The sequence below is a fragment of the Pseudorasbora parva genome, chromosome 14 (assembly GCF_024679245.1).
Source record: "Pseudorasbora parva isolate DD20220531a chromosome 14, ASM2467924v1, whole genome shotgun sequence".
Lineage (NCBI taxonomy): Eukaryota > Metazoa > Chordata > Actinopteri > Cypriniformes > Gobionidae > Pseudorasbora > Pseudorasbora parva.
This window is the reverse complement of record NC_090185.1, coordinates 35,121,547-35,133,511: the sequence shown is the minus strand read 5'-3', so window position 1 is coordinate 35,133,511 and position 11,965 is coordinate 35,121,547. Positions and strand designations below refer to the sequence as shown.

General features: G+C 40.0%; 2 protein-coding genes across 2 annotated transcripts; both read left to right on the top strand.

Moving 5' to 3' along the window:
• Window positions 1-201: 201 nt before the first annotated feature.
• LOC137039784 (uncharacterized) lies at window positions 202-4,361 on the top strand. The gene is made up of 5 exons (XM_067415058.1): window positions 202-249; window positions 988-1,229; window positions 2,859-3,008; window positions 3,326-3,547; window positions 4,192-4,361. The coding sequence occupies exons 2-5, from the start codon at window positions 1,064-1,066 to the stop codon at window positions 4,359-4,361; spliced, it is 708 nt and encodes a 235-aa protein (XP_067271159.1). The 5' UTR covers window positions 202-249; window positions 988-1,063.
• A 275-nt stretch (window positions 4,362-4,636) lies between these two features.
• Window positions 4,637-7,440, top strand: LOC137039620 (uncharacterized). Its single transcript, XM_067414912.1, has 6 exons — window positions 4,637-4,779; window positions 5,079-5,207; window positions 6,041-6,199; window positions 6,461-6,607; window positions 6,905-7,036; window positions 7,184-7,440. The coding sequence occupies exons 1-6, from the start codon at window positions 4,653-4,655 to the stop codon at window positions 7,273-7,275; spliced, it is 786 nt and encodes a 261-aa protein (XP_067271013.1). The 5' UTR covers window positions 4,637-4,652; the 3' UTR covers window positions 7,276-7,440.
• The last annotated feature ends 4,525 nt before the right edge of the window (window positions 7,441-11,965 follow it).

Below are 11,965 nucleotides of genomic sequence, written 5' to 3'. Positions count from 1 at the left end.
TTGCGAATCGGTTCAGTGTGTCAAATGTTGATTTAATAATCGCTTTGACGAATTCCTTAAGTTCATTCAGAAGGATTCGTTTCGTATTCGTTAGAGCTGATTCAAGATTAAAACCAGTGTAAAGTTACGTGAGTGAAAATAAAACGAGTCATGAAAAGAATCTGCTCACATGAGTCATTTGCTCGTGAATCGGACTACACTTGTTTGTTTTGGGTGTTCACGCAGCTCGCGAGGAGGACTGGACAACTTGTAAGGCAACTTATTGATTTACGCGATGTTTTTATCATCCCATTTAATTCAGCCTTCACAATTCAGCCTTTAAAAAGTCTAGTAAATAAATGTTTTGTTTCTTTTTTTGTGTGTTAAATATGGTGGCGCTGGAGGGAGAGTCTGCATCGCAAACACTGACTGACTGGAAAACTGGTAACGTTACATTTTCTATTTACCCACCCCTAAGGTGATTGAAATCCAGTCAGTAAATGTAATCGGAGTATAGGAAATTGTGTTAAATTATTTATTTTACATTAATAATAATATATAGATGATCATTAGTGAGTCTGTAACAACATAAACCTGCTACTGTCAATCAATCCGTTTTTATGGCAACCGTGGAGCGTCATGTATGATTGCGTCACAGACAGCACTTGCGTCACAGACGGCATTTACTATAAACACTCTCACTTGCAGATTCTTCAGCACAGCGAAAATCCGAGCGATTTTGAGCTACACATCTGACTACGTACCGATATTTTACAGCAATAACCTACCGATATTAACTTTAGAAACAACTTAACAAGCACCATCTTTTTATATAGAGTCTACATTCAGCGCGTGCATACCCACAGAATATAGACTCGCACTGTACAGCCACACACAGTGTGCTGTGCATCACACATACAGTTTTGGACATCTGATCTGATATCACCTGTTTCCGTTGGATTTGATTTGATCAGTTTACAAAACTATGGCTTCAATCTCAAACTACAGAGAGGTGCCTCTGGAGGTTTACGTGAACGGCGAGTTGCTCTTAATTGACAGTGTCTGGGTCCCGAATGAGGAGAATATGCAGGTGGACTTTATGGTCACCGACAGCATTTACGAGCTTCTCGGGTGCTTACCGGGCGACATAACCGCACAGCTGGAGGTGGACGACGATGAGTGCATGTCAGTCAGTCATGCCGCTTTAGAGGGCGAGGATCTGCAGATCGACATAATCTGTAACTCGACAGGTGAATGCTCAATATGCACCACTCACTTTTCCATATAACTTGCTGTAATCATTACGATGATCACAACTTTTTTTAATGAAATCATTATTTCTGCTTAAATGAATACATGATGTTAGCAAACTGCATGATTTGTATAGTGTACATTTCTGACATATGGACATGAATTGGGCCCGGTTTACACCTGGTATTAAGATGCGTTCTGGTCATTCGTCATACGAGGGAGACACATTCCCGTTTACACCCTGTTTGAATCCGTCTCTTTTGTCCACTTTCAACCACTTCTGTCCTGATTTCTTTGAGGGGAGGGTCTGTGGGCGGGTTTTGGATGAAATATGCACACACAATTTACACATGAAACCAACCAGATAAAACCAAAGAACATTCGCAGAGCAGCAGCTTTCATTTCTGCTCTGACAACCGCGACCAATTGTGGTATGTTGGTATGTTTTTTCATCTTCAAACCAAGCTTGGGTCTCCACTCAAAAGTTTAAATCCTGCGCTTCCCATAATTTTAACAGGACAGATGTGTTTCTAAATACCTCCAGAAGTGGTCAAAAATGGACACGCTCAAACTGTTTTCACCTGTAATGAGTGTCGTCCACTTGTGATCTGATCGACTGAAACACATCTTTATACCAGGTGTAAACAGGGTCTTAGACACAGTCACCTCTGATAGCAGTTTAATCTAAATTGTAATGTAGACACATCTACAAATAAATATAAATTGAATGCGAATGTCAACCTGGGTTCGGGATGTAACTTAGTTATGTGTTTAAAATACAACATTTATATTTTAAATGGGTGGTAATTAAATTAGCTAATGTCACATCCAATATTTTCTTTAGATTGCCACAGTGATTGCTTGTCATTTATTTAATTTAAACATTAATTTAAAGTGTAACGGCAATTCATGTAAAAAGCAATTGGGGATTCTCAGACTCTGACAGTCTGCAAAAGCATCCTAAGATACAGTTCTGCTCATACTTTTTCATTCTCCTTGCAGAATATGCAACATTTCATTTATTCATTTCATTATAATATTAACAAAATAAGAGGGCTTTAGGATCATAAAAATTGCATGTTACTTTTATTTAGGACAGTCCTGAATAAGCCAATTCATATAATAGATGCTTACTTATACTCAACAAGACAAAATTACTGAATTTGTACACATTTATAAAAATAAAACTATTTATCTCAGAATGTCTATTTATGTCTGACTTTATAACATGCAATTGTAAGTTTAAATCTCACGGTTCTGAGAAAAGGCAGAATTGTAAGATAAATAGTAACAATTACCTTTTTTTTATTATTATATTTAGTGATATGATGTGTACATTTATCTTTTGTTGTTTAAAGATCTTTTTTTTTTCATTGAGTACTGCCCTCAGAAACTAATAACAATGTTTCCCAGAAGACAAAAAGAGTACATTTACCCTGTTTATCTAAATCAATAGATTTTAGTGAAATACACTTTAAAAGTGTCCTTCCCAACCCTGATGTCAACAGAGCATTTGAGATGCAACTTTACAATGAGAAGCAAACAGAAATGTCTTTCCAGCCAGACTAATTATTCATGTCTAATCTGTGGTTTGAGATGTTTCTAATAACACATTATTTGTTTTTCAGAAACTACCACAGAGTGGATGGCAAGAAAAATTAGTGGATTCATCAGAACACTTTTTTGGATGAATCCGGCTCCTGAACCTGAAGTGAATCTGGTTACTGTCCGCTGGCCAGCAGAAGTGCCAGAGAACAAAAACTACAGCCCTAAAAGAGGTGAATGTCTACAGAGCATTTGAGATGCAATATTACAATGGCCATGTACAAACTGTAAAGTTTCAGGAGTGACGACCGCATTTAACGTCATTAACAACTAGTTGTTCAGTTCTGTTCCGTACACACTGTGTGTAGTTTTTGTAAATGTGGTCGTCAATCCTGTAAATTACTGAACTGTGTGTGTGCAGAACGAATAAGATGCAGAATGTATTTCAAGAAATGTATTTCAAGTTGGACTAATTATTCATTTTTGTTCTGTGGTTAGTGATGTTTCTAATAAAAGATTATTTGTTTACTTCTTCTTCTTTTTACTAAAGTGATTAAGAAAATGAGTGCTTGCTTACAAAAGTATTTTCCAATCGACCCGGCTGAGCCTTTGTGTGATCCCGTGACGGAACCTGAATTGGATCTGCCTGAACCCAAGGAATCGTGTGTCCCAGATGCAAACGTTCCTGACACTGAACCTGTGTCTGCAGAAGATCGGAAGGTGGATGTCAGTGATGGTGTGAATGCTTCTCCTGAAATGAGCGGCCCAGGAGGTGAATGTCAGCAGAGCATTTGAGATGCAACATCACAATGTCCACGCACACACTGTAAAGTTTCAGGAGTTATAAATACATTTAAATGCAGGAGTGAGTCCCCAAAATGATCATTCCATGTGTATACGGACCACAACTTACTCCTGAAACTTCAGAGCGCACTCTCGCTGTGTTGCCATGTCCAAGCAGTTTTTATTTCATTTTATTTAAGCTTGGCTCATACAGCGGTCGAGTTTATGCTGTTGCAGTATTTAATTTATTTAGTTTTTTTTATGAGCTTTTCTGCTGATTTGCTTGCAAGATCTGGCAACACAAATAAGTCAAGGCTCATACCACTTTCCCTAGGATTTCTTGCACTGCACATACAGACGAGATACAGACGAGATAAATCTCTGGTCTTATCATCTGTCATCTCTTATATCTCTCATTGTACATCATTAACAACTAGTTGTTCAGTTCTGTCCTCACACTGCGTATAGTTTTTGTAAATGTGGTCGTCACTGTTGTACATTACTAAACTGTGTGTGTGCAGAACGATTGAGATGCAAACAGAAATTTATTTTCATGTTGAACTAATTATTCATTTTTAATCTGTGGTTAGTGATGTTTCTAATAACATATTATTTGTTTTCTTCTTTTTTCAGAAAGTACTGAAGGCAAGAAAATTAGTGCTTTCTTTAAAAAGTATTTCCCGTTGGATGCGCCTGACACTGAACCTGTGTCTGCAGAAGATCAGAAGGTGGATGTCAGTGATGGTGTGAATGCTTCTCCTGAAATGAGCGGCCCAGGAGGTGAATGTCAAAAGAGCATTTGAGATGCAATATTACAATGTCCACGCACACACTGTAAAGTTTCAGGAGGGACGACCACATTTAACGTCATTTAACAACTAGTTGTTCAGTTCTGTCCGTACACACTAAGTGTAGTTTGAGTAAATGTGGTCGACACTCCCGTAAATGACTGAACTGTGTGTGTGCAGAACGATTGAGATGCAAACAGAAATTTCTTTCATTTGGACTAATTATTCATTTTTGACCTGCAGTTAGTGATGTTTTAATAACATATTTGTTTTCTTCTTTTTTCAGAAAGTACTGAAGGCAAGAAAATGAGGGCTTTCTTTAAAAAGTATTTCCCGTTGGATGCGCCTGACACTAAACCTGTGTCTGCAGAAGATCAGAAGGTGGATGTCAGTGATGGTGTGAATGCTTCTCCTGAAATGAGCGGCCCAGGAGGTGAATGTCAAAAGAGCATTTGAGATGCAACATCACAATGTCCACGCACACACTGTAAAGTTTCAGGAGTGACGACCGCATTTAACGTCATTAACAACTAGTTGTTCAGTTCTTTTCCGTACACACTGAGTGAAGTTTGAGTAAATGTGGTCAACACTGCTGTACATTACTGAACTGTGTGTGTGCAGAATGAATGAGACGCAAACAGAAATTTCTTTCAAGTTGGACTAATTATTCATTTTTGACCTGCAGTTAGTGATGCTTCTAATAACATATTATTTGTTTTCTTCTTTTTTCAGAAAGTACTAAAAAGAAGAAAATAAGTGCTTTCTTCAAAAAGTATTTCCCGTTGGATGCGCCTGACACTGAACCTGTGTCTGGTTGGAAGGTTGATGTTGGTGATGCTTCTGAAATCAACGGCCCAGGAGGTGAATGTCAACAGAGCATTTGAGATGCAATATCACAATGTCCACGCACACACTGTAAAGTTTCAGGAGTGACGACCGCATTTAACGTCATTAACAACTAGTTGTTCAGTTCTCTCCGTACACACTGTGTATAGTTTTTGTAAATGTGGTCGTCACTGCTGTACATTACTGCTCTGTGTGTGCAGAACGAATGAGATGCAAACAGAAATTCAATTCAAAAAGTTTACACACCCCAGATCGTAATGCGTCATGTTGCCTTCTTGAGCAGTATTTTTATTTTATTTTATTTCTTAAGATTGTCAGCATTTTTTTGCTTCCGTAAATATTGTGGACAACTAATGTTGTTTAAAATAATTTGCAGAGGAAAACCCAGTCCTATGTTTGGTATTCCCTTTGTGTTACATGCCTTAATTAAAGGGTTACTTCAGCGATTAGCATATGGCGATTATGCTTTCTATCAGTAGAAACCCTGGAGTATATTTGAATGATCGTGCTCCCCCTCTCATATCCCCCTGAGACGAGAGATTTATGCATTTTATTTCTAGAAAAATTACTCCAGTGACGCAAATATCGCCAAAGTATTTATTTAGATTAAGTTACAAAACTTGTGTTATCTTATGAAATATGTTACAAATTACATTTTAAAGCATGTATTTTGTAATTTGTAGTGAAATACACTTTAAAAGTGTCCTTCCCAACCCTGATGTCAACAGAGCATTTGAGATGCAACTTTACAATGAGAAGCAAACAGAAATGTCTTTCCAGCCAGACTAATTATTCATGTCTAATCTGTGGTTTGAGATGTTTCTAATAACACATTATTTGTTTTTCAGAAACTACCACAGAGTGGATGGTGAAAAAGATTAATGAATTCTTCCAAATGCTTTTTGGGTTGGATCCGGCTGTTCTAGAGCCAACAGCTGAAATGGATCTGGTTAGCGTCGACTGGCAAGGGAGCAGCAGTGGGATCGAAAAGTACAGCCCAAAAACAGGTGAATGTCAACAGAGCATTTGAGATGCAACATTACAATAGCCACATACAAACTGTGAAGTCTCAGGAGTGACGACTGCATTTGATGTCATTAAATAACTATCAGTTCAGTTCAGTTCTGTCCGTACACACTGCGTATAGTTTTTGAAAATGTGGTCGACACTGCTGTAAATTACTGAACTGTGTGTGTGCAGAACTAATTCATTTTTGACCTGCAGTTAGTGATGTTTCAAATAACATATTTGTTTTCTTCTTTTTTCAGAAAGTACTGAAGGCAAGAAAATGAGGGCTTTCTTTAAAAAGTATTTCCCGTTGGATGCGCCTGACACTGAACCTGTGTCTGCAGAAGATCGGAAGGTGGATGTCAGTGATGGTGTGAATGCTTCTCCTGAAATGAGCGGCCCAGGAGGTGAATGTCAAAAGATCATTTGAGATGCAACATCACAATGTCCACGCACACACACTGTAAAGTTTCAGGAGGGACGACCACATTTAACGTCATTTAACAACTATCAGTTCTGTTCCGTACACACTGAGTGTAGTTTGAGTAAATATGGTCGACACTCCCGTAAATGACTGACCTGTGTGTGTGCAGAACGATTGAGATGCAAACAGAAATTTATTTCAAGTTAGACTAATTATTAATTTTTGACCTGCAGTTAGTGATGTTTCTAATAACATATTATTTGTCTTCTCCTTTTTTCAGAAAGAACTAAAAAGAAGAAAATAAGTGCTTTCTTCAAAAAGTATTTCCCGTTGGATGCGCCTGACACTGAACCTGTGTCTGGTTGGAAGGTTGATGTTAGTGATGCTTCTCCTGAAATGAGCGGCCCAGGAGGTGAATGTCAACAGAGCATTTGTCCACACACACACTGTAAAGTTTTAGAAGTGACGACTGCATTTAAAGTCATTAACAGCTAGTTGTTCAGTTCTGTGGTCAGTGATGTTTCTAATAACATATTATTTATTATTCTTATTTTTTCAGAAAGTACTAAAGACAAGAAAATGAGTGCTTTCTTCAAAAAGTATTTTCCATTGGATCTGGCTGAGCCCTCATGTGTTCCTGTGTCGGAATGAGAATCAGAGCTGGATTAAGAAACCCAGAGAGAATCCCCAAGTGCAATCTGCAATTATAGACCCAAGCACATACACACATGAGTGAATGAGTGAGTGAGTGAGTGAGTGTGTGAGTGTGTGAGTGAGTGAGTGAGTGAGTGAGTGTGTGAGTGAGTGAGTGTGTGAGTGAGTGAGTGAGTGAGTGAGTGAGTGAGTGAGTGAGTGAGTGAGTGAGTGCGTGAGTGCGTGAGTGAGTGAGTGCGTGCGTGAGTGAGTGAGTGAGTGAGTGAGTGAGTGAGTGAGTGCGTGAGTGAGTGAGTGAGTGAGTGAGTGAGTGAGTGAGTGAGTGAGTGAGTGAGTGAGTGAGTGTGTGAGTGCGTGAGTGAGTGCGTGAGTGAGTGAGTGAGTGCGTGAGTGAGTGAGTGAGTGTGTGAGTGAGTGAGTGCGTGAGTGAGTGCGTGAGTGAGTGCGTGAGCGAGTGAGTGAGTGAGTGAGTGAGTGAGTAGGGCTGGGCGATATGGCCAAAATTTCATATCCCGATATAGCTCATTTGATATCCCGATAACGATATACATAACGATATAGCAATTTTTCTGTTAATTCAGTTTATGAATAGTCTATACAAAATTGCAATGTGGAAATGCAGTTTGAAATGATATACAAAACAAATAAAGGTAGTATGGACTACATTTTAATTTTATTTAGAACCTTTTTTTCAAGCAAGACTGTTGGTAAAGTTAACACCTGCCTAGGGATGTTAGGTCCCTACCAACGTTAACCGATCAAAGTTGTCGGTTTAAAAAAAAAAAAAAAAAGATCTCTAAATTAGGCTATTATAGACAGTGGACTAAACGCCACTACAGTTAGCCATCTCATTCCAAAATCTTTTTGTGTTAAGTGAACATATCCCTTGCAATCATTTTTTCATAACTCGCCTGTTTGTACTTAATAAACCAATAAAAACATTTGATGCGAGGTCACAGCGTTTGGGTTTGCGCGCTCACAAGGTTAAAACACTGCAAAAAGTTAACAGGCTAAAACACTCGAGGTTAGAACCAGGGCAGACGACAGTATGAAGCGTGCATTTCGCTTAAAATGGGCTTACCTTTGGAAATATATTACATCTACATTTCAGTGGTAACACATAAGTTGTTGATCGTCTTTCTTTATTATTGTTAGCACTAAAGCGGCGTTTCTTCTGCGTTCATTTTTTTAAATGAGCCGCGGCAATGTTTCAAATGAGCTTCTAACGCTAGACAAATGCCTTTATTTTCAACGCGATCACCTTGTACCCAAACCATTTCGAAACTAAGGAGCCATTGTCCTCAGATTACAAACAAGCTCCTCGGCGGCGCGTTTGCGGGACTCGTGTTTCGCGCTGTGGGGGATTTTAAAAAAGTGACGTGAGTGGAAGGGAGGCGGCAGCGCTAGGACAGTGTGTGTGTGTGTGAGAGAGAGAGAGAGGGAGCGTGGCTCGCGGCTGTTATTTCAAATAGCGCAGCATATTTTAAACTAATCGGTTAACCGGTTTCAACCGGCTAATGAGGCTCGGTGGTCGGTCAAGAAAATGTTTCGTTTTCGCCATCCCTACACCTGACATTAAAATATTTCAATATATGGCTATATGGTGTGCCACTCGGAAAAGTTTGTTTTGAGCGCTTATGCCACCACTCTGGCATAATTTCTCTGAGAATTACCCTGGTCTGAACCGCGTCTACTACTGTGTTCCTCCATGTTTGTTTATGTATTGCAGCGTGCATGGGCATGCCGTGAGGTGCATTTTGTTGTAAAATTCTGCCGTAAACGCCTTATCATGGCTTAAGCGATAGAGCCTAATATAAAACGATAGACATTTTCTATCGTCCAGACGATATATTTCGTCATATCGCCCAGCCCTATGAGTGAGTGTGTGAGTGTGTGAGTGAGTGTGTGAGTGTGTGAGTGTGTGAGTGTGTGAGTGAGTGAGTGAGTGAGTGAGTGAGTGAGTGTGTGAGTCAGTGAGTGAGTGAGTGAGTACGTTTACATGGACAACAATGCTCCGATATTAATCTGATTAAGACAATACGATTTCCAATGACCTTAATCCGATTAAAGTCATAATCGAACTTAACGCAAAGATTAAGAAACGTGGAGTATGCCTATTTTAGTCTCATTATCGGAGAGCATTACAGACATGTACAAACCTTTATTTAACTTTTAACGTTGTGTCGGAGACACACATAACGTTACGCACACACTAGTGCAAAGGGGAGGGCTTTGAGGATTCAAGCCCTGCCCTTTTTGAAAATTAATCAAAAGTGCCCCTTTCAACAATTATCAATAATGTTGTGGCCAATAAAACAGTAGATTAACTATAATTAATATAACGTGTACAAAACAAATGGCCCAAAGTTCTGTTTATCTTTTACGTATCTGTAAGTCTGAAATGTCGTTGCCATAATGCGCTGCTATGGGCGGTGTGTGTTTTGCTTGACTGTTCATTATGAACTCTGCGTCCTCTATATTTTTTATTTTTATTCTAATTATTATGCTCGTTGTAAAAGTAAAATACAATAAGTTTGTATCTGTAATCGCAAACCAGATGGGTCATTCAGTGAACGCTGTGGCTCGACGGCAGGAAAAACAATCCAAACAGTCACGATTTTTAAACCTTTTTCATCATTAATCAGAGCTATTAATCTAAATGTAGGCTGTCAAGAAGGAGCAAAGAGGGGCAGAGTCCCTTCATAAATACTGAAAGAGACTAGATATTACAAAATAAAATAATGTGAATGTATATAAAACATAAAAACAAGAGATTTTTATACTTTTTAATGCAAAGTAACACTGTCCAACAGCAACACCCGCAGTTGAAGTTACAGCGGGTTTCCCGAGCCCATTATATTTTAACAGACCTGCCAAAGTCACGCTATGAGCGTGAACAATTATTCAAAAAGCAAGTCATGTAAACACCTTAATCAGAATATTGTCTTATTCAGAATAAGGTCAATAATTAGATTACTGCTGTCCATGTAAACGTAATCAATGAGTGTGTGTGTGTGTGTGTGTGTGTGTGTTTGTGTGTGTGTGTGGTGTGTGTGTGTGTGTGTGGGGTGTGTGTGTGTGTGTATGGTGTGTGTGTGTGTGTGTGTGTGTGTGTGTGTGTGTGTGTGTGTGTGTGTGTGTGTGTGTGTGTGTGTGTGTGAGTGTGAGTGTGTGTGTGTGTGTATGGTGTGTGTGTGTGTGTGTGTGTGTGTGTGTGTGTGTGTGTGTGTGTGTTTGTGTGGGGTGTGTATGTATGGTGTGTGTGTGTGTGTGTGTGTGTGCCTGTGTGTGTGTGTCTGTGTCTGTGTCTGTGTGTGTGTACGGGCTTAATAAACATTTGGAACATTGGATGTGTGGCAATTAATATCTTCTGGCTAAAGTGTTACCGTTGTTTTAAAGGTCCCGTTCTTCGCGATTCCATCTTTCAAACTTTAGTTAGTGTGAAATGTTGCTGTTGGAGCATAAATAATAGGTGTTTCTCAATGTCAAGGATGCTTCCTTGGAAGGACGGATCCTTCCAAGTCACTTCCTTCAGAGGCTAGGCGAGGCTCCTCTTTAGCATTCGGAGAACACGTAAATGGAACAGGCTAGCAAGTGCACGTCATTGTGTCATTACGTCAGTGAAAAGGTCCGTTGGCCATCAATAACATTATGTGTAACGTTATTTGTATATATATTTATATCAATGCAGTAGTAATTTGTACCGGCATTTAAACGTTAAACTTTACGTATATTTACTACGGTTATAACAAATGTTTGGTAACGTAAATAAAAGCATTGTGGCAATCAGCGAGGTGAGGGACCGTGAGAGCGGGCCGGTGGAGTGATAAGGAGCGGCAGCTGATCGCCGCCACACCGGTCACGGCTCACGGCAAAATGATTGGAGTATAAATGGTGGAGTGTGGAAGACGAGAGAGGACTAGGCCTGGAGTTTATGTTATGGTTTATTATGTGTGTGCGGGCAGTCGCCCGTGAGGGTTTTTCCCCGTGTTACTTTCGTTTTGTTTATTATTTATAATAAAGTTGTTGAACGTTCACCGGTTCCCGCCTCCTTCCTTCCCATCTACAAACTCCGATACAAGCATATTTGCACCGTTCACGCTCAGACTCGGGGAACGTCAGAAGATAGCGAAGCTGCGCGCATAGGATTGTGGGTGATTTGAGAACACGAAGTGCGCGAAGGCTACTCATATGCATCCTTTCCTGTATATGACATATTTTTCGAACGAAGGACTCAGTCCTTGGTTGAAATTCGAGGATCCTCGACATTGGAACAGTCCTTCGTCGGGTGTCGATGACGTGGCATCCTTGGAATTCTGGCTTCCGAGGATCCTTCCTTGACATTGAGAAACGCCTAATACCTGTAAAATTATAAAGCTCAAAGTTCAATGCCAAGCAAGATATTTTATTAAACAGAAGTTCCTTTTCAAAGCCTACAGCGAACGGCCGGTTTGGACTACAGCCCTGCACTTTCTGCTGTAATGACGTCACTAGAACCGTCTGTTGACTAACCCTCCGCCCACAAGAACACGCAAAATAGGGGGCGTGGTCTCGTTGCTCCCCCACGGGGAGTAGAGCGCGCATTCAGTGCTTGCATCGCCCCATTATGGTAAGAGGCGGGACCTTTCCGGGCAAAGTGCGCTAAGCTGCTGTCCAATCACAGCGCGGGAAGCGCTGGCCCAATCAG